The sequence below is a fragment of the Eubalaena glacialis genome, chromosome 13, assembly GCF_028564815.1.
Source record: "Eubalaena glacialis isolate mEubGla1 chromosome 13, mEubGla1.1.hap2.+ XY, whole genome shotgun sequence".
NCBI classification, from domain to species: Eukaryota; Metazoa; Chordata; class Mammalia; order Artiodactyla; family Balaenidae; genus Eubalaena; species Eubalaena glacialis.
Window position 1 is genome coordinate 30818231 of NC_083728.1, and position 26073 is coordinate 30844303.

A 26073-nucleotide genomic window follows, 5' to 3' on the forward strand; every position below is an offset into this window, starting at 1 on the left:
GATCTTTGCTATTGTTTTCTTTCTTTCTATTTCATTTATTTCTGCTCTGATCTTTATGATTTCTTTCCTTCTGCTAACTCTGGGTTTTGTTTATTCTTCTTTCTCTAGTTCCTTTAGGTGTAAGGTTATATTGTTTATTTGAGATTTTTCTTGTTTCTTGAGGTAGGCTTGTATAGCTATAAACTTCCCTCTTAGAACTGCTTTTGCTGCATCCCATAGGTTTTGAATCGTCGTGTTTTCATTGTCATTTGTCTCTAGGTATTTTTTGATTTCCTCTTTGATTTCTTCAATGATCTCTTCGTTATTTAGTAACGTAGTGTTTAGCCTCCATGTGTTTGTGTTCTTTACGTTTTTTTCCCTGTAATTCATTTCTAATCTCATAGCGTTGTGGTCAGAAAAGATGCTTGATATGATTTCAATTTTCTTAAATTTACTGAGGCTTGATTTGTGACCCAAGATGTGATCTATCCTGGAGAATGTTCCATGCGCACTTGAGAAGAAAGTGTACTCTGCTGTTTTTGGATGGAATGTCCTATAAATGTCAATTAAATCTGTCTGGTCTATTGTGTCATTTAAAGCTTGGGTTTCCTTATTACTTTTCTGTTTGTATGATCTGTCCATTGGTGTAAGTGAGGTGTTAAAGTCCCCCACTATTATTGTGTTACTGTCGATTTCCTCTTTTATAGCTGTTAGCAGTTGCCTTATGTATTGAGGTGCTCCTATGTTGGGTGCATATATATTTATAATTGTTATATCTTCTTCTTGGATTGATCCCCTGATCATTATGTAGTGTCCTTCCTTGTCTCTTGTAACATTCTTTATTTTAAAGTCTATTTTATCTGATATGAGTATTGCTGCTCCAGCTTTCTTTTGATTTCCATTTGCATGGAATATGTTTTTCCATCCCCTCACTTTCAGTCTGAATGTGTCCCTAGGTCTGAAGTGGGTCTCTTGTAGACAGCATATATATGGGTCTTGTTTTTGTATCCTTTCAGCAAGCCTGTGTCTTTTGGGTGGAGCATTTAATCCATTCACGTTTAGGGTAATTATCGATATGTATGTTCCTATTACCATTTTCTTAATTGTTTTGGGTTTGTTTTTGTAGGTCCTTTCTTCTCTTTTGTTTCCCACTTAGAGAAGTTCCTTTAGCATTTGTTGTTGCGCTGGTTTGGTGGTGCTGAATTCTCTTAGCTTTTGCTTGTCTGTAAAGCTTTTGATTTCTCCATCGAATCTGAATGAGATCCTTGCCAGGTAGACTAATCTTGGTTGTAGGTTCTTCCCTTTCGTCACTTTAAGTATATCATGCCACTCCCTTCTGGCTTGTAGAGTTTCTGCTGAGAAATCAGCTGTTAACCTTATGGGAGTTCCCTTGTATGTTATTTTTCGTTTTTCCCTTGCTGCTTTTAATAATTTTTCTTTGTCTTTAATTTTTGCCAATTTGATTACTATGTGTCTCGACATGTTTCTCCTTGGGTTTATCCTGTATGGGACTCTCTGTGCTTCCTGGACTTGGGTGGCTATTTCCTTTCCTATGTTAGGAAAGTTTTCGACTATAATCTCTTCAGATATTTTCTCGGGTCCTTTCTCTCTCTCTTCTCCTTCTGGTACCCCTATAATGCGAATGTTGTTGCGTTTAATGTTGTCCCAGAGGTCTCTTAGGCTGTCTTCATTTCTTTTCATTCTTTTTTTTTTTAATAAATTTATTTATTTTATTTATTTATTTTTGGCTGCGTTGGGTCTTCGTTGCTGTGTGCGGGCTTTCTCTAGTTGTGGCGGGCGGGGGCTACTCTTTGTTGCGGTGCACGGGCTTCTCATTGCGGTGGCTTCTCTTGTTGCGGAGCACGGGCTCTAGGCGTGCGGGCCTCAGTAGTTGTGGCACGTGGGCTCAGTAGTTGTGGCTCACGGGCTCTAGAGTGCAGGCTCAGTAGTTGTGGCACACGGGCTTAGTTGCTCCACGGCATGTGGGATCTTCCCGGCCCAGGGCTCGAACCCGTGTCCCCTGCATTGGCAGGTGGATTCTTAACCACTGCACCACCAGGGAAGCCCTCTTTTCATTCTTTTTTCTTTATTCTGTTCCGCAGCAGTGAATTCCACCATTCTGTCTTCCAGGTCACTTATCCATTCTTCTGCCTCAGTTATTCTGCTATTGATTCCTTCTAGTGTAGTTTTCATTTCAGTTATTGTATTGTGCATCTCTGTTTGTTTGTTCTTTAATTCTTCTAGGTCTTTGTTAATCATTTCTTGCATCTTCTCGATCTTTGCCTCCATTCTTTTTCTGAGGTCCTGGATCATCTTCACTATCATTATTCTGAATTCTTTTTCTGGAAGGTTGCCTATCTCCACTTCATTTAGTTGTTTTTCTGGGGTTTTATCTTGTTCCTTCATCTGGTACATAGCCCTCTGCCTTTTCATCTTGTCTGTCTTTCTGTGAATGTGGTTTTTGTTCCACAAGCTGCATGATTGTAGTTCTTCTTGCTTCTGCTGTCTGCCCTCTGGAGGATGAGGCTATCTAAGAGGCTTATGCACTTTTCCTGATGGGAGGGACTGGTGGTGGGTAGAGCCGACTGTTGCTCTGGTGGGTGGAGCTCAGTAAAACTAATCCGCTTGACTGCTGATGGGTGGGGCTGGGTTCTCTCCCTGTTGGTTGTTTGGCCTGAGACAACCCAACACTGGAGCCTACCTGGGCTCTTTGGTGGGGCTAATGGCAGACTCTGGGGGGGGGCTCACGCCAAGGAGTACTTCCCAGAACTTTGCTGCCAGTGTCCTTGTCCTCATGCTGAGCCACAGCCACCCCCCGCCTCTGCAGGAGACCCTCCAACACTAGCAGGTAGGTCTGGTTCAGTCTCCCCTGGGGTCACTGCTCCTCCCCCTGGGTCCCGATGCGCACACTACTTTGTGTGTGCCCTCCAAGAGTGGAATCTCTGTTTCCCCCAGTTCTGTCGAAGTCCTGCAATCAAATCCCAATAGCCTTCAAAGTCTGATTCTCTAGGAATTCCTCCTCCCGTTGCCGGACCCCCAGGTTGGGAAGCCTGACGTGGGGCTCAGAACCTTCACTCCAGTGGGTGGACTTCTGTGGTATAAGTGTTCTCCAGTCTGTGAGTCACCCACCCAGCAGTTATGGGATTTGATTTTACTGTGATTGTGCCCCTCATACCGACTCATTTTGGCTTCTTCTTTGTCTTTGGACGTGGGGTATCTTTTTTGGTGAGTTTCAGTGTCTTCCTGTCGAAGATTGTCCAGCAGTTAGTTGTGATTCTGGTGTTCTCGCAAGAGGGAGTGAGAGCACATCCTTCTACTCTGCCATCTTGGTTCCAATCTAAAGATTTGAGTACAACGCAATTAGCAGGAAACTTGGATATTTCTGTGACGTATAACATTTTAGAATAACTGGAATTATGATTGATAACATATCAGGACATATCAGATTTTAAGGATTCTATATAAATTTTGGAATATCTATATTAATGACATTTATCCATACACTATAAACTAAGGTTCATCTGCAATCACTTGACAATGTTTTTGAAGTGATTTAACATACCAAATAAACTTAGTTTGACATTCCTCTCTGAGATGTCTCAGAGATGTTCTTTCCAAGTAACCCAGAGTCAGCTGGAGGCTAAAAAACTTTTGTCAGATTTTGATATTTGGGAAGTTTGTTAAAAATATCAAAAAGGTTTTAAAATAAAACAGGATCATAGGTCACTGTGAAACAATACTGATTCATTTAACCGAAGTCACAAAACAATGAAAAGAAAGCAAATACGGATCACCTAAGGGCACAGAAACTCATACAATCTGTTATCAAAAAGGAGCACTTCTAACAGAGAGATCAAATTCCAGTCTTGTATTAGCTTACTTAACAAAATGCATTTACTTAGTTAAATTCAATCTAAATTTAGTTAATCCTGACCATGTATAAAACTTTCTCAGTAAAATGTAATTCCATCCCTCATACCTTCTTAACTGAAAGCACACATTCTACTATACTGAAATGTTTTATTATTTTCAGTAGCTTTAATTATATATTTAAATTAAAATCCCCAACTCTTAAAAGTCTTAATTTCTAGTGAAAACCAAGAGGCAAGTAATAGTTACCAAAATCTGGAGAGACTATTTTAGATAATCTTCAGAACATAATTATTCATATAGAGGTTACCTAAGGCTCTTATCTCATTTACATTTACTTTAAGGTTTCATCATATCAAGTTGTTTTTCTTGCTGACAGATTTGCAGCAGGTATAACAAGATTTCATTTAACTTCCATTAAACCTAGGTGCAGTGAAAGTATTATACTTAATGTTGATGACCCTAAAGACATGTCTATATTAATTAGATCAACAAAAACATTAATACCAGGTATTAATTTAATACTATTTTCCAGTTCACATGAACCTGAAACTCATTTATCTCAATTTCTCTTGTGTTTAGAATTGTTTGGTTTGTAAGCACTTACTTTTCTTTAAGCCAGTTAAACAGAGCTCACCCAGCCACCTCCTAGATGAGGAGGTGAAACTCATCAAGAAGATGGGTGACCACCTGACCAACCTCTGCAAGCTGGCTGGTCGCCAGGCTGGGCTGGGCGAGTACCTCTTTGAGAGGCTCACCCTCAAGCATGACTAGGAGCCTCTGGAGCCCAGCGGCCTTTGAGGACCCCCTCTGGTGTCAGGGCTTCTACCTGAAGCCCCCCTCTGCAGCCAGTAGGCAACTTCTTAACCATCCTGGAGCCTTCTCCCAAGCCTTGGACCAAATGGAAACAATAAAGCTTTTTGCAGGAAAAAAAACCAGAACTCATCCACAAATAACCTCAGCAATGTTATCCAAAGACAAAGATACATACAAACACACAAACAGAGAGACCTCATAGTTCTCATTTCAAAATTTCAGCCCTGAGTTGGGTACAGCACTGTAAAACCCATCAGTTTACAAAAGAGGTTGGATTAAAATTAGGTTTTTGGCAGATGGAAAAAATCAAGCTCACTTGTCTAGATGGCTAAATATTTATAGAAAAGACACTTAGGATTTCTATTTACCTTTGACAAGTCAATTTCTAAATTACTTTACCCTCTTTTCAAAATTTACGTTTTATTTATTTTATTTTTGGCTGCGTTGGGTCTTTGTTGCTGTGCACTGGCTTTTCTCTGGTTGTGGCGAGCAGGGGCTACTCTTCGTTGCAGTGCACGGGCTTCTCATGGTGGCGGATTCTCTTGTTGTGGAGCACAGGCTCTAGGCGCATGGGCTTCAGTAGTTGTGGCATGCGGGCTCAGTAGCTGTGGTTCATGGGCTCTAGAGAGCAGGCTCAGTAGTTGTGGCGCATGGGCTTAGTTTCTCCACGGGATGTGGGATCTTCCTGGGCCAGGGCTCAAACCCGTGTCCCCTGCATTGGCAGGCGGATTCTTAACCACTGCGCCACCAGGGGAGCCCCCAAAATTTGCATTTTAAAAAGATGGCAGAGATGAGGGTTCCTAAGAGGACCAGATAGGACATTTGCATCTCAATACAGGCAAGTTTCTCCTAGGATGACTTTGTTTCCCCTTTGTTTAATACTTCTTAAGATAAATAGGGAGGGTTTGGGGAGCGGTATCTATTAGAAAGTCAATCAACTTGTTCCCCACTGTGAAAGTTACCCAGGGCTCCTGTGGGGAAATTAGAATTGGATGCCTCAAGTCCAAGGGAGTCCCCTGGCCTTTTACAGGATACCGGTGCAAGGGAAATTGCCCTGCTGCAAAAGTGGCTCCCAGTCCAAATTGGGTGCCCTGTCGGGTCTTAGATGGTGATACTAAACCAGGTCTCTGTGCTCCAGGAGTTAACATAGAGACTTCTATTCGATCCCCATGGGTAGGGGAAACAGGAGGCAGTTGTTGGCGGCAGTTGTTGGTTGACTATGTTGGCGGCATGGAGAGGCAGTTGGAACAACTGCTGGTACAGCCTGCTCAGCCAGTGGGGGAGCTGGATATGCCAGAGGGGGGTTTAAATTTTGAAGTAACATGTCCCCACTCTCATTTTCTCCCTCTTCCCCTTGTAGAACAGGTTCCCCCTTGGTTTTCCTTTCAGACCACTGCACCATAAGGTGGCAGCCCTCTGACTCCTTTACCTCCTGGTGCAGTAGCATAAATGCTTCTACATGTGGAATCCTATCTCTTTTCCCTGCTCTTTTGCAAAACACCTCTAACTGAGAGATTGTATAATAATTGAGTGAGCCATTCGGGGCCATTGCTCTTCTGATCCTAACATATATTGGGTCCACACCCTATTACAATAGTATATCATGTCTTTCTTAGTCATAGGCTCACAGCTATGTTTTGCCCATTTATCTAATATACTCCCCAAAGGGCTCTCCTTCGGGATAGATGGAGTATTTCCCATTTTTATAAGTTTGATAACACCAAAACACAAAAGATACAAACAAATTCCAACACAAAAGGCCCAAACAAATTCCAACATCAATGCACACAAAACCAAAACCAAAACCAACACCAACTAACCAGTTCCCAAATTAGGTAGAGTCCAACAACAATTCCCTCTCCAACAGCATTCCCAATCAAGCAAATTGGCTTGTCCCATAAAGGAAAAGCCCAAATTGAGGGGGGAATATGTTCCCAGTGTGCACACCTGAGAGACGCACCCTACAAAATCGAGGCCTTCGACTTTCAGAAGTTTGTCGTTTCCTTGCTTCAACTGCCAAGCACTGGGGTAGCAAGTGACGCTTCAGGGAATTTTGAAGGGAAGATCCTCAGGACAAATTGTCCCGGCAGCTGCGAGGGCCTTGCCCAAATATTCCCTGACCAGGGCCTGCTAGCCCTGAGCAGCAAGGCTCCTGGTTGGTTCGCCAAATTGTTACCAAGTCCAAGCTCGCCCTGCTCACCAAACAACAGGCCAATGAATCGGGAGACAAGGTGTTGAGGCAAGGAATAATGACTTTATTCGGAAAGCTGGCAGACTGAGAAGATGGCAGACTAGTGTACCCAAAAAACCCCATCTTATCAGGGTCTGGATGTCAGTTTCTTTTATAGAACAGAGAGGGGGAGGAGGTGAGAAAGTAAAGTAAAAAGGCCATTTGTCTTGCAAAATCTCCTCGCTCTGCCCGCGTCGGGGAGGGGATGAGTGAATTTCTTCTTTTCTGCTGCCATTCACAGGTGGGCAGGGTCAGAATGTCTCTCTGTGAGCTGAACAAAGGCCTTTTATTTTAACAGGCAGAGGGGCAGGGTCCCTGTGGCAGGCCATTATGTATGTTTACAGCTATAGACAGTGATTATAATAATAACAAAAGCAACGAAAAGCAAAGGTTAAAGTAAAAGAAACAGAACCAACATGGAGTCAGGATTTGCTCTTCCCTGTTACAGTATTTTGAAACTCTGTTGCTTGGCACATACACATTTTTTTTTTAATAAATAAATTTATTTATTTATTTATTTATTTGTTTGTTTATTTATTTTTGGCTGCGTTGGGTCTTCGTTGCTGTGCTTGGGCTTTCTCTAGTTGTGGCGAGCGGGGCTACTCTTCATTGCGGTGCATGGGCTTCTCATTGCGGTGGCTTCTCTTGTTGCAGAGCATGGGCTCTAGGCATGCAGGCTTCAGTAGTTGTGGCTCATGGGCTCAGTAGTGTGGCTCGTGGGCTCTAGAGCGCAGGCTCAGTAGTTGTGGCACACAGGCTTAGTTGCTTCATGGCTTGTGGGATCTTCTCAGACCAGGTCTCAAACCCATGTCCCCTGCATTGGCAGGCGGATTCTTAACCACTGCACCACCAAGGAAGTCCCACATACACACTTAGAATTGTTGTCTTCCTGATGCATTAACCACTTTATCATTATATAATGAATTTCTTTATCCCTGGTAATTTTCTTTGCTCTGAAATCTACTTTGATACTGATTTAGCCACTCCAGCTTTCTTTTGATTTATGTTTTCATGTCAAATCCTTTTCTATCCATTTACTTTTGAAAGCTGGACATAATATATCTGGTAATAGAAACTGAGGTAACCAGGCTTTTAGTATGAGATTTTTTATGTTAATCTGGTTAGAATCTGGGCTGTGTCTAGATCTTTGTTGTAGCTGTAGGTTCCCAGGGCATAAGTTTTCTCTAGTTTCAATGTTTTGTTTTGCTTTTCTCCCTTGTTATCTTTGCTTTTCTTTAAGTATTTCTTCTTACATAGAGTTGGTGTCTTGCAGCTTTCTCAATTGTAATCCACTGTATTATACTGGAGCCCTATTGAAGTAGTGGTAAAGTGTGGAGAGGAGAGACATTCTACAGTCTTATGATTTAATCTCAGGTTTTTGTTGTTTTTTTAATGGGCCTATATCCCTAGGCTGTGACCTTCAGAAGCCTATTTTAGCCTTTCTTTTTTTCCTCCCCTTAATTGAGACAGGAAGGCTATAGGGGGCTGGAAGTGTCTAATTGTCCTTCCCTCAGGTCAGATAAGGCTTTGATAAAGTAGTTTCCCTTGAGGGAAGGCCTTTGTTATAGACAGTGCTCTGGGTGTATTTCAAAATCTTTACAGGATTTTTCTCCAATCTTCACTTTGAGAATTGATGGCTTTCCTGAAGGCAAAACCAACAGAACTCTAAGGGTCTTCCCTAAGACTGGTCCCTTAGGAGTTAACTCTCAAGTTGGTGTGGACAGAAATAATTAATAACCAATCCATAAAAAGAATAGAAGAGTTTTATTTGAGCCAAACTGAAGACTATAGCCCAGGAGACACAGATTCAAGAAGCACTTGTGTTCCACTGGACTATAAAATGGGGGAGGCTTACAAAGACGAAATTACATAAATTGTTTGTCAAGAATTAGGATTGGAGCTGGCAAGAAGTAAGGGTGCTTGTTAAGCAAGGATTGCTTGGGGTCTGAAATTGTTGCATAGTTACAAGTGATGCTGAAAGCTCAGCTTCTCTGTACACTGGTGCCAAATTGAATCTCAGAGACAGAGTTTTGGGTGAAGCAGAAAAGGATAGCTTTACTGCTTTGCTAGGCAAAGGGGGACACAGTGGGCTCCTGCCTCGAAAAACTGGGAGGATTTGATGAGGGGTTTTATAGCAATACTTCAAGGGTGGTGTTGCTGACAAGATTAGGGTATGTGCAGGGCTTGCACTCCCTTAATCTTGTCTCAAGTTGTTTCTTGGCTGTTCCTCCCTTGATTAACAACTGTTCAAGTCCGCCCTTTGGAACTCAGGGAAGGTCATGGAGACTGGAGTTTTTCCTCCAAGAAATGGGGGACAAAAAGGCCTCTGTACCTGAGAGTCCCACAGGGCCCCACTCAGTTTCACAAGGGGAGACCTTGAGACTGATAGCGACCAGGGTTCTTGGCCTTCCCCAATCAATAGAAATTGACTAGAGGCTCGACAAGAAATTCAGGTAAGGCTTTATTGGGACCCCTGCTACAGCAGGGGGTAGCGAGAACAAACAACAGGTTCCCTGCTTGCTCGCTCCCTGAGTGGGGACGAGCTTGTTCCTTACATGGGGTGAGGGTAGGGATGTGTCCAGTGGTCAGGCCAGAGGGGTGGCTTAGGTGTTTTGCTCACCCCCTAGGTGGTGTCGTGTGCAGGGGGCATGCTCAGTACCCTGCTTTTGCTCCCAACACCCTGTTTTTGCTCCGGGCTCTTCCAAAGTGGCAGTAGGGGTTTTTTTGGTCTTTTGTATCTTTTTGTCCATAATTTGCCCCAACTGCGCATGCATGCAGTTTACTTTCAGTTTCTTTGTATTTTGTTGCTTGAGGAGAGGTGTGTCCAGGTGCAAGCATTGCAGCACTGCAGCAAAGGGTCCCAGGTCCCAGCCTGTCTCAAGACTTATAAGGCTGCAGCTGGCAGCTGCTAGCAGATATTGTTTTGAGAATGGCTGGTGGTGTCCTTGAGTCTGATACAGTTCAGAAAATTCAACTTCTTGGTAATACTGAAACGTGTCAGAAACCATATCCACAATGGCCACCCAGCTCCATTTTGAATGCCTGAACCACAGTTACTCCATTTTTATTTTTAAATGCATTCTTTTCTCTAATGGTTAAAGCAGATGTATAATTCATGTTTGACAGGCCACAAAACAGGCTGTTCCAGTTAACATAAAGTTCAAGTTAAATCATTTGTAAGCCAAAATGACTTCCCCATACCTCAATATGTGAAAATTTCTTCTATCACTAGTCCATACTCCACCTCCAGGATTAGTCAATTACCATTTGAGTGTTCCTAAAAATGGCTGGCTTCGGTGGCTTCTGCTCCCCAATAAGCTGATTTTGGCTCTGATTATCTATATTCACAAGTCTTTCTAATTTTTAGGGTGGCAGTTTGCCCTGTGACCTTAAGTCTCTGATGGATCTAAGAAAAGTCATTAATTTTCAGTTTATTCAACAGTTTTATTGTTGTGAGGATGGGAGTGATGATTTCCTAGCTCTTTACAAATCAGAGATAAATCCAGAAGTCCATCCATTTACTTTTCATCTACATAAATCATTATATTTCAAGTGAGTTTCTTGTAGAAAGCATATAGTTGGGGCATGGTTTTTTAAAATCCATTCTGAAAATCTTTGTCTTTTAATTGGTATGCTTAAACCATTTACATTTAATGCATTTTTTGATATTTTGGATTTAGGGCTACCATTTCCCCACTTCTGCCTTCTTTGAGTTATTTGGATTTTTTTTCATATTTCATTTTAATTAGTCTATTGTGATTTGACTATATCTTTATATAGTTTCCTTTACTGTTCACTCTAGGGATTACTTAATACTTAATTTTTCACAGATGTCTTAGAATCAACATTTTACCACTTCAAGTGGAAACCTTACCACAATAAATGTCCCTTTACCCTCCTTCTTTATATTGTAGTTGTCTTATTATTACATCTACATACTTTAAAACTCCATTAGACAATGTTATACTGTAGCTTTTCCTTCAATCCTAATGTTCTGATTTTCCCTTTGGTATCATTTTCTCTATCTGCAAAATGTCCTTTAGCAATTATTTTAGAGCAGGTAATGCATTCTCTTGGTTTTCCTTCACTGAGAATATCTTTCTTTTTTCTTGACTCCTGAATGATATTTTAACTGGAATAGAATTCAGAGTTAACAGCTCTTTTGTTTCAGTACTTTAAAAAGCTGTACCTCCTTCTGGCCTCCATAGTTTCTGATGAGAAATCCACGGTCATGTAATTTTTTCCTCAATTAAGTAATAGATTGTTTTTCTTTGGCAGCTTTCAAAATTTTTTGCTTGCATTTAGTATTCAGCACTATTGTTATGACTTGTCTGGGCATGAATTTCTTTGACATTATCCTATTTGAGTTTCACTGAAATTCTTGAATATGTGAGTTTATGTCCTTCACCAAATTTAGGAAATTTTCAGCTATTATTTCTTCAAATATTTTTTCCTGCTCCAAGCTTCTTCTCCTCTCTTTCTGGGACTCTGATGAAACAAATGTTAGTCTCTTCAGATTATACCACAGGTCCCTGAGGCTCTATAAACATTTTTAAAAATCTGTTTTCTCTCTGTTGTTCAGATTACATAATTTCTGTTGCTCTATCTTCAAGCTTATTTACTTATTCCTCTGCTATCTACATTCTGTTACTGAGCTGTTGGGCTGCACCCTACAGGCCAGCAAGCCCTGTACTTGCCCAGCCTCAAGACTGAAGAAAGAGCCCAGAGTCAGTGACAGAGACATCAATGGTTTAATGGATAGAGGGATCTTACATGTCTGAAGCAAAGCCCTGAAGTGACACCCCACCATGTGTGGCAGATGGTGGGCAGGACATGGCAGCAGTCTTCGCTACGCGGGGGAGAGGAAGGGGAAATTGACATCAGGTTGGCTCATCAGTTACCAGGGAAACCAGCAGAGCAGCATGCCCCTCACTGCGCCTTTGAGAAGCTATCATGGTGTAGATGTTCTGATCTAAAGATTAGAACAATCACTACCTGGGGCTAGAGGCAAGTATGTAGGCATTTACAGATTAGGCTCTATGATTAAGAGGGAAGGTCAATCACATGAGTAGTGTGTAGGTGAAGCAGGGACTGGTCAAACAGGGGATATACAGAAAGCAAGAGAACAGCCATCTTGGGTGGCCTGATCATACATGAGCCCATAGGGTTTTGTTGTTGTTGCTGTGTTTTTCAGTTCTAAATTTTCCATTTCCTTCTTCTTTATGTCTTCTATTTCTTTGCTGAGACTATCTTTCCATTCATTTCAAGAGATTTCACCTTTATTTCATAGAACATGGTTATAACAGCTGTTTTAGTGTCTTTTTCTGATAATTCCAACATTTATGTCATTTCATTGTTGGTATCTGTTGATTGTCTTTTCCTTTGCCAGTCAAGATTTTCTTGATTCTTCATAGGCCAAATAATTTTGGATTGTATCTTGATTTTTTTTTTAATGCTTTGTTATCATCATTTACTTTATTTTATTTATTTATTTATTTGGCTGAGTCGGGTCTTAGTTGCAGCATGTGGGATCTTCGTTGAGGCATGTGGGATCTTTCGTTGCAGTGTGCGGGCTCTTTGTTGCGTTGCGGTGCGTGGGCTTCTAGTTGTGGCGTGCGGGTTTTCTCTCTCTAGTTGTGACGTGCGTGCTCCAGAACGTGTGGGCTCTGTAGTTGCGGGACACCAGCTCTCTCATTGAGGCATATGAGCTCAGCAGTTGTGGCGCACGGGCTTAGTTGCCCCAGGCATGTGGGATCTTAGTTCCCTGACCAGGGATTGAACCCGCGTTCCCTGCATTGGAAGGCAGATTCTTTACCACTGGACCACCAGGGAAGTCCCTATCTTGATGTTTTGAATATTATGTTATGAGACTCTAGGTCTTGTTTCAATCCTAAGAATTTTTGTTTGTTTGTTTTAGCAAACAGTTGACCAGGTTAGGTTCAGGTCACAATTTCTGACCTGCCTTTTGTGGGCTGTGGTTCTAATGTTTGTTCAGTTTTCAAAGCATTTGCAATGCTATTTGGATCAGACCCTCATGTGTGCCACTCAGTGACCGGTCTCAAATTTGCACTATGGTCTAGCTGAATTCTAAAGCCTGTGGTGTACTGTATAGCGTCAGATCTGCTTATGCAGCTTGAAGATGGGCTCAGGAGTTCATACCCAACTTTATGCATTTGCTCTCTTCACTCTCAACAGTCTCCCTGATACTTTCCAGATTCTAAGGGCCTTCCTTCCTGGTCCTCTGGTCAGAAAGCTGGAGTTTTACATTCCCTGTTAGGCCACATCCTTCATGTGACTATATCTGTGTCCAGAGCCAAGTGGTAGAAAGATAGAGAAAGATGAAAAGCAATGGAGAGTGACCCCATGTTCTTTGGTCAGAGAGGAAGCATTTCCCTCCCTCAGAGGTTTGGGCGCCTGTCTGGATGTCACTGCTTTTGCTTTCCTGCCACCTTTGCCACCATTTCTGCGGCCATAGCAGCATTGCCTGGTGGCTGCAGTGTGATAAGGGGGGAAGGGAGGGGTAGAAAAAGGGGAAATTACTTTCTCTGAGCTTTAGGAGATACCTTTCACTCCTCAGATCAGGAAGAGAGGAGGAATTCTCTTGGAATACTTTCTGTTCAACATCTGATGCACTCTTTGAGTTCTAGCTAGGCAATACTAGAGGAGAAAAATAGTAAACCCACCGCCAGTTCTGGGAACTTTGAATGCTAGTCTACTTATCTGCCTGCTACCATGTACATTTCAGAGTCCTCATGTAGCCACTCTGTGTCCAAAATTTATACTTACATTCAACGAGAGAGACCAGGTGGAGTATGCGTGTTCCATCTTCTGCAGAACAAGAAACTTTTTTTATTTTAAACTGTTATTTATTTGTTTGTTTGTTTTTTGGCTGCACTGCGCAGCTTGTGGGATCTTAGTTCCCCAACCAGGGATCGAACCCACGCCCCCTGCAGTGGAAGCTCCAAGTCTTAACTTCTGGACCGCCAGGGAAGTCCCTTAAACTTTTAAATTAAAGTATAACATACATACATAAAAGTGCACAAATCTTCAGTATTTACCTAATTTTCACAAAGTAAGCATACTGTGAAGTCAACATCAGATCAAGAAATAGAAGCACCTCTCATGCCCTTCCCAATCACTACCTCCTGATAGTGGCCACTCTCCTCTTACTTCTAACTCAGTAGATTGAGTATGCCTATTTTTGAACCTTATATAAATGAAATCATACATTTCTATTCATACACATTCTTTCATTTGACATAATGTCTGTGAGATGTTTTCATATGTAATAGTAGTTTCTGCATTTTTCATTGCTTTATGGTATTCTGTTGTATAAATTTACTTATTCCATTTTACTGGTAATGGACATTTGGGTTGTATTCAGTGGGGCTATTACAAATAGTGCCACTATGGTAAACATTCTTGGACATGTCTTTTGATGCTCACTCACATGTATGTATTTCTGGAGCATAATTGTGGGACCACATGGTATGTACATGGGCAGCTTGCATAATACTGCGAACCAGGTTTCCCAAGTAGTTGTACCAACTTACACTCCCTCCAGCAGTGTATGAAGGTTCCCATTGTTCTATATTCCCTTGGTAATACCAGCCTTTTTTTTTTTTTAACATCTTTATTGGAGTATAATTGCTTTACAATGGTGTGTTAGTTTCTGCTATATAACAAAGTGAATCAACTATACATATACATATATCCCCATATCTCCTCCCTCTTGCGTCTCCCTCCCACCCTCCCTATCTCACCCCTCTAGGTGGTCACAAAGCACCGAGCTGATCTCCCTGTGCTATGCAAATACCAGCCTTTTTTAATTTTAGCTATTCCAGTGAGTGCATATCTCATGATGGTTTTAATTTTAATTTCCCCAATAACCAATGGGATAAGTACCTTTTCATTCTTATTAGACAATTGTATAGCTTTTTTCGTTGTTTTTTTTTTTTTTTTTAATTTTATTTATTTATTTATTTATTTATTTAGTGGCGCTGGGTCTTACTTGTGGCATATGGGATCTAGTTCCTTGACCGGTGATCGAACCCGGGCCCCCTGCATTGGGAGCCTGGAGCCTTAACCACTGGACCACCAGGGAAGTCCCTCGTTGTTTTTTTTTTTTCTGGTTCATGTGTCTTTTTTTTTTTGGCCGGGCCACGTGGCTTGTGGGATCTTAGTTCCCTGACCAGGGATTTAAACCCAGGCCCTCAGCAGTGAAAATGATTAGTGCTAACCACTGGGCTGCCAGGGAATTCCCTGTAGGCATTTATTTTAGATTTTGACTACAAACCCTTTGTTGAGTATATATGCTGGGTAATAAAAATGGTTTGATCCACAGGGATCTTTGGGAGGCACTAAGTGGTCATGAGTCTCCTAAGGACTGAAATAATCAGGAAGCCCATTAAGGTCCCACCTGTTCTATATGACCAAAAGTACTCTATCATCTGCAGTGAATCAGGGCCTAACCTAAGCCACCACAACATAGCATCCTAGTCCTTTACCCAGTTGCCAGACCTCTGTTTTGGTTACAGACCCAGAGCCACTTGGATGAAGGAAAGACCAGATGAAGGAAGAACCCTGCAATAACGTTACATATTTGTACTATAAATCTTCCTCCTGGCATTTGCCAAAGAGACCTGTGACCTGTGTAACTGGAGTGGGGAAAAAATACCAAGACCTTCCTAGAAGGTACACTAATCCCCAGCGACCCAGAGTTCCACTGTGGTCCAGTGATCAGAGCCAAATCTTGCGGTAGTCAGGAGGTAAGTAGGATGTAGGAAGCAGGAAGTAACATTATACCTTTATAAAATGTATGTGTGTTAGAGGGCAGGAGATAAATCTCATGAAAATACAGAGGCTTGCACGTCAATGAAGTTTCTAGGAATGCAGTGGCCTGGGCCATGTTGGGATATCCTGTCAAAAGTGAAAGAGAATTCCCACACTGTGCTGATAGGAAAAGCTAAACGTACAAAATTTCTTGAATCTAGCAACTCCATTTGTAGGTATATACCCAAGAGAAGTGATGTTTATGTTTGCGTATGTAGGAGAATGTTCATAGAAGCTTTATTCACAATAGCTAACAACTGAAAACAATCCAAAAGTCCATCAACAGAATAATAGATAAATATGTTAGTATAGGGCTTCCCTGGTGGCGCAGTGGATGAGAGTCTGCCTGCCAATGCAGGGGACACGGGTTCGAGCCCTGGTCTGGGAAGATCCCACATGCCGCGGAGCAACTGGGCCCGTGAGCCACAATTACTGAGCCTGTGCATCTGGAGCCTGTGCTCCGCAACAAGAGAGGCAGCGATAGTGAGAGGCCCGCACACTGCGATGAAGAGTGGCCTCCGCTTGCCACAACTAGAGAAAGCCCTCGCACAGAAACAAAGACCCAACACAGCCATTAAAAAAAAAAAAAAAAAAAAAAAGTTAGTATATTCTTACAACTGAATACTACTCAGCAATGAAAAAGAATTAAACCACTGCTACATGCATTGTTGCATATGCATGGATGAACCTCAATGAGATTATATAGAGCAAAGTAAGCCAGACATATAATTACATCTATATGAAGTTCAAAAACAGGCAAAACTAATCTATTGTGATACACATTAGAGTAGAGGTTGTCTCTGAGAGGATACTGACTAGGAGAGAGCATGTGGGAGTCTTCTAGGGTGCTGATCATTGTAGTGTTTTACAAAGTATAAATGGGTAAAAATCCACTAAGCTGCACATTTAAGATTTGTGCACTTTATGCAAATTTTACTCTGATAAGTAAAAGTGAAGGAGAAATATTTCCCATCATGAGACAAGGTGACATAGCTAGAAATGACTGCATAAATTTGTTGGCCAAGAAAGCAGAGAGCGCATCATATGAACGCCCTCTCTTATGTAAATAAGTGTGTTGCTCTTATAGTAACAGCAAAACAGATGTCTTTCTACCCCTAAAAATACAATGGACAAGTTGCTATACCTTGAGCCCTTTAACCCTGAAAAAGAGATGCATTGAACAGTGGACCTCCGGATATTGGAATCCACATTGGCCACATTTGAATGTACTACTCTGACCCATCTAGCAGAACCAGAAGGGCTGTGGGCTTTGAGGGTCATCCAGGGCAAGAGGACACCACAGGAGATCCAGCTGTAAGGCAGGCAGCTCTGCCTTTTAGGCCTTAGGACCCAGCCGACCCCCCCATGCTCAAGATGCCCACGGGTGACCAGAATGCTGGGCAAGCCTGTGGCAAGCCCCAGTGGGGTCTCACATCAAAAGTCCCTAGGGTTTTAGAACAAAGCTATGACCCTTTCTGACAAGTCACTAGCTCCTTGTTGGAGATTACCTGATGCTGAGACTCCAGGGTGTATCAGTTAGCTTATTCTGTACACAAACCACCCAAACATTACTGGCCTGAAACAATAAATACTTATTATTGCTCATGAGTCTCTAAGTCTCATGGATGATTCTTCTGCTCTTGGCCAGGCTCATTCACGGTATGTGGTCAGCTGTGGGTCAGATTAGCTCCATGGACAGATGGACTCTTCCTGAGCTCATGTCCCTTCCCCAGCCCATACATGTGATCTCATGGGGAGTCTTATATGTCCAGTTGACCAAAGAGGAAAAAATGGAGTCCAGTTTTCAGACAGCTCATAACCAGGTGGCAGATGGCTACTTGCTTAAGCGGCCCTGAAAGACAGTAAGGAGATGAATTTTCTCCAACTGGCTGTACTTGATAAATTACATTGCAACCACTTAACCTGGAACTAGAGAGAACCTTAGGGACAGAGAAGTAGCTAATGTTTTGGCTGCATGATAAGGGACTTGGGACTTAGCAGGAATATCATGGGAGGTTGGTAATGTGGAGGCCTGTGGAAAAGTATGTGGGTGGACCGCTCAGAATGGACCTGAAGTTGGAGAATATTTGTGGAATATTTGTTGAATCTCACCAAAGGGACCTACTGCAGAGGTGGCTGTCAGTAATCAGGTGAACAAGGTGACTTGTGCATGTCAGACATCCTCTATCCCATCCACCCCAATTCTTGCTCAGTGGACTCATGAACAAAGTGGTCATGGTGGCAGGGGTTGAGACTGTGTGTGGGCTCAACCACGAAGGCTGACCTGGCTACCAGCACCGCTGAGAATCTAACCCACCAACAGCAGAGACCAAGTTGGGCACCATTCCCTGGGGCCCAGCCAGTCACTGCTAGCACCAACATTTATAGACACTGAAATACAGCATGATGGATATTCCGCCAAATTGCTTTTGACCAAAGAGCTCCCTTTATAGGAAAAGAAAGAGGGCAGTGGATTTTCCTGGTCTTACCATGCACCCATTCATCAGAAGCAGCTGGCCTTGGAGAACACCAGAACAGCCTATTGAAGATGGAGTTACGGTGCCAGCTCAGAGACAACACCTGGGGTTGGATTGTTTTCTGAATCTACAATCAGTGTGTGGGACTGTCTCCACATAGGCAGTGGTGTGGGAAAAAATAGCTGACTCAACAAAGGAAAATAATTCAAGAACAGTACTGAGAGACTAGTTGAAATTAGAAACTGCTCACTCTTTGTAGCTGTGAGATTTCCATTAGCAGTACTCAGTCACTCTGGCATAAGAATAGAGAAGGAAGCTGCAGCATTGAAGATCAAGGTTGTGTGGGACACCATTATGCACCAAAATTCTCTCAGCCCTACTCTTCCTCCAGCTGCTGCTGGGGGACCACTTCATGTGGGCTTTGACTGGCTCTGCACCAGGACCATCAGGCAGCACTTCCACTTAGGTGAAGGTGATACTGCTCACCTCTTTTTTTTTTTAAATTAATTAATTAATTTATTTTTGGCTGCGTTGGGTCTTCATTGTTGCACACAGGCTTTCTTTAGTTGCAGCGAGTGGGGGCTACTCTTCATTGCGGTGCATGGGCTTCTCATTGCAATAGCTTCTCTTGTTGCGGAGCACAGGCTCTAGGCATGCAGGCTTCAGTAGTTGTGGCACATGGGCTCAGTAGTTGTGGCTCGCAGGCTCTAGAGCGCAGGCTCAGTAGTTGTGGTGCATGGGCTTAGTTGCTCCACGGCCTGTGGGATCTTCCCGGACCAGGGCTCAAACCCGTGTCTCCTGCATTAACAGGCGGATTCGTAACCTCTGCGCCACCAGGGAAGCCCACTGCTCACTTCTTAAAGAGTTCATCGAACACTTACCATAAGACCCAGCAATTCTATTCCTTGGTAACTAAACAAGAGAAATGAAGCATATGCCCATGCAAAGACTTGTACATAAATATTCATAGCAAGATTATTGTAATAGCCAAAACTGGAAACAATTAAATGTCCATCAACTGATGAATGGATAAACAAAATGTGGTCCATCCATGGACTACTTCTCAGCAATACAGAGGAACAAACTGCTGACACATACAATCACTCAGATGAACCTCAACAGCACTATGGCAAGTGAAAGAAACCAGACACAAAAGATTACATACTGTGTGTGGTTCCATTTATAGGAACTTTCTAGAAAAGGTGAAGCTATATCAGTGGTTTCCTGGGGCTGAGGGTGGGAACAAGGAGTAATGGCAAACAAGCACGAAGGACTTTTCCTAGGATGGAAGCGTCCTAAAATTGGATTGTGCTGATGGTTGCACAACTGTTTACTAAAAATCATCAAACTGTGCTCTTACAATGGGTGAATTTTATGCTATATAAATTATACCTTATTGAAATTGCTTAAATAAAGAATTTCAACTTTTATGTCAAGCAGCATTTGGCACAACTGATCATTTCCTCCTCCTTGAAATCCTGTCTTCATACTCTTGTTTTCTGCGACCTTACTCGGGGTTCAATTCACTCCCCCTAAGTGACCTCCTTCAGGTCTGTGCCTTTACATATTGGTACTGATGATTTCCAAATTTACATACCTGCAGCCCAGCCCTCTCCCCTGAACTCCAGACTCTAAAACCCAAATGCCTGCTCACAGTCCCCTTGGATATGTGATGGGCACCTCAAATGTCATATGTCCACACTGAGCTCCTGCCCTTCCCAACCCCAATCTGAGCCACCCTCAGGGTCCCTATCCCAGCTGATGGCAGCTCCTTTCTTCCCACTGGTCAGGCCAAAAGCCTTGGAGTTGTCTTTGACTCCTCTTTTTCTCTCCCACCCATATCCGACCCATCAGCAAACCTCAACTGGCTCTTCCTTCTAACTACACCCAGAAATGGGTCACTTCTGCCCACCACCTTGGTCCAGCCCATCGTCATCCCTCGTAGGCATTGCTGCAGTAGCCTCCTCTTCCCTGCTTCCACCTTTTCCCCACAGCCTTTTCACAACAAGATATCCAAAGTTGTGCTAATAACATGTAAACCCAATCACATCATGCCTCTGCTCAGAACCCTCTCTGGTTCCCCATTCCATTTGGGCCTATGTGACCCAGTCCCATGTGACCATTCTGGCCTCAGGACTCGGTCACTCTGCTCCAGTCCCACCGGCCTCCTTGCTATTCCTTGAACATGTCAAACATTCCCACCTCAGGACCTTTGCACTTGCTCTTTCCCCTGCCTAGAATAGTCTCCCTCCAGAATTCTAAAATAGCCGTGTGATTCCCACCCCTGGTATCCATACCTTTGTGTAATCTCCTCCAGTTGCATGTGGGTAGGACCTGTAACTTTCTTCTAACCCATAGAAGAATATGGTAAAAGTGTTGGAGGATCACTCCCATGATTTTACTATAAGCTAAAGATGAAGGGATTTTGCAGATGTAATTAAGGGCCCAATTATCCAAATTAATCACTTTGATTTTGAGTTAAAAGATGACCCTGGTGGACCTGGCTTAATCAGGTGAGCCCTTTTAAAAGAGGGTTGGGGACTTTCCTGGTGGTGCAGTGGTTAAGAATCCGCCTGCCAATGCAGGGGACATGGGTTCAAGCCCTGGTCTGGGAAAATACCACATGCCGCGGAGAAACTAAGCCCATGCACCACAGCTACTGAGCCTGCACTCTAGAGCCCGAGAGCCACAACTACTGAGCCCGCATGCCACAACTACTGAATCCCGCTCGCCTAGAGCCCGTGCTCCACAACAAGAGAAGCCACCGCAATGAGAAGCCCACGCACCGCAACGAAAAGTAGCCCCTGCTCGCAGCAACTAGAGAAAGACCGCGCGCAGCTACGCAGACCCAACGCAGCCAAAAATAAATAAATAAATAAATTTACATTAAAAAAAAAGAAAACATACATAAAGTTTAAAAAGTTATTAAGGACTTCCCTGGTGGCGTAGTGGTTGGGAATCCGCCTGCCAATGCAGGGGACACGGGTTCGAGCCCTGGTCCGGGAAGATCTCACATGCCGCGACGCAGCTGGGCCTGTGCGCCACAGCTGCTGAGCCTGCGCTCTGAAGCCCACGTGCCACAACTGCTGAGGCCCGCCTGCCTGGAGCCCGTGCTCCGCAGCAGGAGAGGCCACCGCAATGAGAAGCCCATGCACCGCAAAGGAGAGTAGCCCCCGCTCGCCGCAACTAGAGAAAGCCCGCGCGCAGCAACGAAGACCCAACGCAGCCAAATACAAATAAATAAAATAAATTTTAAAAAAAAGTTATTAAAAACATAAAATAAAATAAAAGAGAGTTGCCTGCACTTAGAGACTTGAAGTACCAAAGACTCTTTCTCTCTGTTGCTGGCCTTGAAGATGCAAATCACAGGAGTTCTACAGCTGCAAGGCAATGCATTCTGCCAACAATATCCCAGGCTCCAGAAAGGAATGCTGCCTGGCTGATATCTTGACTGCAGCCCTGTGAGACACTGAGCAGAGGACCCAGCTGAGCCGTGCCCACACCCACAGAAACTGTGGCATAATAAGTGGATGTTGTTTTAAGCCGCTAAATTTGTGGTAATTTGTGACATAGCAATAGAAAACCAGTCCACCCTCAGATATCCACATGGCTTCTTTCCTCACCTCCTTCAAATGTCAGATGTCACCTTCACAAACAGGCCTAGACTGAGCATCTCAGGAAAACTGCAACAAGTCGCACCTTTTCCTCCATAGCACTTACTGCTTCCTAACCCACTGAAATATGTTTCTTGCTTCTCCCCCTCCACTAGAATATAAGCCCCTGAGGGCTGGGATTTTTGTCTGTTTGTATCACTGATGTTTCCAAGCATCTGTACTGGGACCTGGTGCATCTTCAGATGACAGTTGTTGAACAGCTGAAGGAACGCTGTCCTGTGGGGGCCACTATGCTAAAATAATCTATGTGCATGTGTTAACTTGGGTGAGGTCACTGTACTCACAGGGCAGGCTGGAGGCCTTTCTGGGGCTGCCTCCAGGGTCAAGCCCTTGGCCTTCTAGCCCGGCAATGCCAATGAGCTGATTTGGGTGAGAAACAAGACCAGCTGCTGACTGGTAATCCAGGTCAGCCTGATCTGCTCAGCCTGGCAGCCTCAGCACCCACCTTGAGGGGGTCAACAAGAGTGCAGAGGAGGCTGTCTCCTCTCCCAGGGATGACAAGGACCTCATCTTTTCCTATTGCACGTTGGGATCCCCGGAGAGCAGACTGAGATGGAGTTTAACATGCAGGATGCTTATTACCAAGGGCCCTTGGGACCCATACTTGTGGGAGGGAGGAGGTGGAAACAAGGCTCGGCGGAGGGAGAACTTCCATGCAAGCCTCAGTTGACCCCACAGGGATGTCCTAAGCTGAAATAATCCTTCAGAGTTGTCCGGCATTAGGCCAGAATGGACCAGTCATTGGATGTGGGCCACCGGGGGAGGATGTGACTATGACCTTGGGACAGGCGGCTCTCTGTAGCTGAGGCAGGCCTTGGATGGGCTGTCAGCCAAAGGCTATCTGCTGACCACTCTCCCAGCAGCTGGGTGGCAAGTCCCTTCTTGAAGGAGGATCCATGCTGAGCGCCTCCCTGGTCATGACAACACTGATCAACACCCTTTCCACTGAGGCAGTCTGTCTTTCTTTTATTTTTAATTATTTTCATTTTAAGATACTGTACATTAAAAATGCAAAAAAAATCAGTTTTTTTAAATTTTATTTTTGGCTGTGTTGGGTCTTAGTTGCGGCACGCGGGATCTTCATTGCGGCATGCAGGATCTTTCATGTGGCATGCCGTCTTCTCTCTCTAGTGGCGAGCAGGCTTCTCTCTCTAGTAGTGGCCCGCAGGCTCAGTACTTTCAGTGCACGGGCTTCATTGCCCCGCAGCATGTGGGATCTTAGTTCCCTGCATTGGAAGGCGGATTCTTAACCACTGGACCACCAGGGAAGTCTCCCAAAATCACTGTTTTTAAATGCATAACTAAAGACATGGAATTACAAATGAAACCAGTTATATTTATGAGCACGTATCAAAATATTAAAAACATTTGAGATAGTCACAACTGTGCTTCTTTATTTAAAGCATTAGATAACAAGATCTAGTGGCAGGTCCAATAACTGCCATAATTTCAAAGTGATGATGAGTCTGATGTTTAGAGACATTTGCAATAGATGGTGTAATGGGATAGGAGGACATCTGCCATTTTGATTTGCAACAAAGCCATGGGTATTGCAAATTCCACTGTGGTTTGTTGTCTACCTCACAGTTGAGGAAAGGCTGAATTTCAGTTAGAAGTGAGAGAAAATAAAATCTTTTCCGATCCCAGTTCCGGGTGCAGGGAAATGGTTGCTGGTGTGGGGAGTGGGGCTGGGGTTCCAGGAAATCTGTGTTCAGGAAGAGAATAACTTCTTTGCAGATGGGAGTTGGCTGCGTGTGTGGTTGGCCGAGAGGGCAGAGGGGGAGTCCTGCCGGAGTTCTTCTGGCCTGGAGGGGCCCGAGGGTCCAGCCTGACCCCCACCCCAAGGTATTGGGAATGGGGGAGGGGGCTGCAGGGCCCCCCCCTCCAAACCCTGTCCCACCTTAGGGCCCAGGCCACGGCACCGGCTCCCCTCCCAGAGCTGCTTCCTTCCCCTAGCGGCATTCGCTATCATCGCCACGTCCATTAGCCATTAGCCATGCGGTGACCTTGACCCGGCCTGGCCCCTGCAAATGAGGGGGCACGCCGGGGGCGCAGGGCCTGACCTGCAGCGGCCTGCTGTGACCAGTCATGCGGCGGCCCTCTTAGATACTGCTCCGCCTACGCGGCCCCTGGGCATAAAAAGCCGGACCAGAGAGACGGCGCAGCCGCCGGACCCCGGACCCAGCGCGCCCGCACCATGGCCGGACCCAGCCTCGCCTGCTGCCTGCTCGGCCTCCTGGCGCTGACCTCCGCCTGCTACATCCAGAACTGCCCCCTGGGCGGCAAGCGGGCCGTGCTGGACCTCGACGTACGCAAGGTGAGCGCCCAGCCCTAGTCCCGCGGCGCTTGAGGCTGGGCAACCCGCAGCCACAGGGTCGCCCCTGCCGCTCCCTTTCCCGCGCTGACCCCGCGCCGGCCCCGCCTGGCCTGGGAACCAAGGGAGCCGAGTAGCTTTTGAGTCCCCTCCTTCGACCGCTTCTGGGGCCCAAACAGCGCCAGGGAGACCCCGAACCTCCGGCGTTCCTCTGCCCTGTCCTCCCCCACCCGGCTCAGCCCCCAGCCCCGCAGGGTCTCCCTCCTGGGCCCGGGCCCCTCCCCGCCCGCGGCTCACCCCCGCCCTCCCGCCAGTGTCTCCCCTGCGGCCCCGGGGGCAAAGGCCGCTGCTTCGGGCCCAGCATCTGCTGCGGGGACGAGCTGGGCTGCTTCATGGGCACGGCCGAGGCGCTGCGCTGCCAGGAGGAGAACTACCTGCCATCGCCCTGCCAGTCGGGCCAGAAGCCGTGCGGGAGCGGGGGCCGCTGCGCCGCCGCCGGCATCTGCTGCAGCCCGGGTGAGTCAGGCTGGGGCCGGGGCGGGACCGGACACCGGGACCAGGAGGGGCGGGCCGTTGCGGGCCCTGACCCGGCGTCTCTCCATGCAGACGGCTGCCGCGGCGACCCCGTCTGCGACCCCGAGGCCGCCTTCTCCCAGCTCTGAGACCCGCCGGCCCCCGACACCGTCGGAGCGCAGCCCTCGCTCCCTCCGTAGCCACCCCCAGGAATTATGACTATTAAATAAAGCAGATTTTTTCCCTTCCAACCCGACTCGCGTCTAAGTGTCAGAACTGGGAAGGGAGGGCGTTGGGGGAGTCGAAGATCGCCGGCTCTCGGCGCTTCATAGGGAATTAAAGCCGCCGCCCCGCGGGGAGAAGGGTGCAGTTCTGCGGTGCCATCCTGTAGGGGTGGATGGAGGAAGGAGGGGGACGACACGGCTGGCTCCCAGGGAGATGGAAACAGCCCCCAGCTTCCCACTCCAAACAGAGCTGGGGCCCTACAGCAGGCTGGACATGAGAGGAACTTTCTAAGGTCAAAAGCGACAGAGTGGGGCCTGCAGAGATAAGAATCTGACAGGGGACCAGACGAAGGGCAGGAGGTTGGTCGCAGAGAGTGAAAGACTTTCTGACATCTGGAAGCAGGCTTGGGCCACACATGAGGGCTGGCCTGGGGGAGGGGAGCTTGGCTGGGGCAGCTGAAGGGCCTTCATGTTTCCAAGGAGCTGGACTCTCAGGCCGCAGGAGGCCACCTGTACTCTCAGAAGGGGTGGCCAAGCTGGGGAGGCTGGGCGGGAGGGCCAGCACCACCCACCCCTGTGGCTTGTTGTCCCACCAAGGAGGCCCTGGGTTCCCAGTGTTGCATGGAAGCCAGGAGCCCTGCTCCTGACTGTGCAATAAAGAAACGTGACAGCACTGGGGACCCTGGAGAACAGGGGTTCCTGAGAGCCCATAGCCACAGAAATGACCACAAAATGCAGAGGACACTAACAGAGAGACTCCTGCAACCTACACTTCTCATCCGTTCCTGGATCAAAGACCATTTTGGAGCATCTATAAAAGCCTAACCCCTCTCCCCCAGAATGTGCCGCTGTTCACTCACTCGTGCTGTGGGACAAAAGCGATTTCAGAAGGTGCATGCCCAGACACCCACACACCCACTCCAAATAAAACAGGAGCACATCACTATCTGTTAGTAATTTTTAAATGTTATTTCTGTGGCTTTCTCACACACTGAAGCAATGAGGATTCACTCAGAGGTCTCCCACCCACCACAGCAGTGTGTCGTCTCACAGAGTGGAGAGAGAAAAAGTATACTAAAGAGGACTGTAAGGTTTTCTTTGTATAAATTACAAAACCAGGCAAAACTAAGCTATGGTGCTAGAG

General features: G+C 45.4%; 1 protein-coding gene across 1 annotated transcript; it reads left to right on the forward strand.

Annotated features, from left to right (window-relative positions):
• Positions 1 to 24054: 24054 nt before the first annotated feature.
• Positions 24055 to 24933, forward strand: OXT (oxytocin/neurophysin I prepropeptide). The gene is made up of 3 exons (XM_061208702.1): positions 24055 to 24195; positions 24507 to 24708; positions 24799 to 24933. Exons 1-3 carry the CDS (start codon positions 24076 to 24078, stop codon positions 24852 to 24854), a joined length of 378 nt encoding a protein of 125 aa, XP_061064685.1. The 5' UTR covers positions 24055 to 24075; the 3' UTR covers positions 24855 to 24933.
• Positions 24934 to 26073: the final 1140 nt, after the last annotated feature.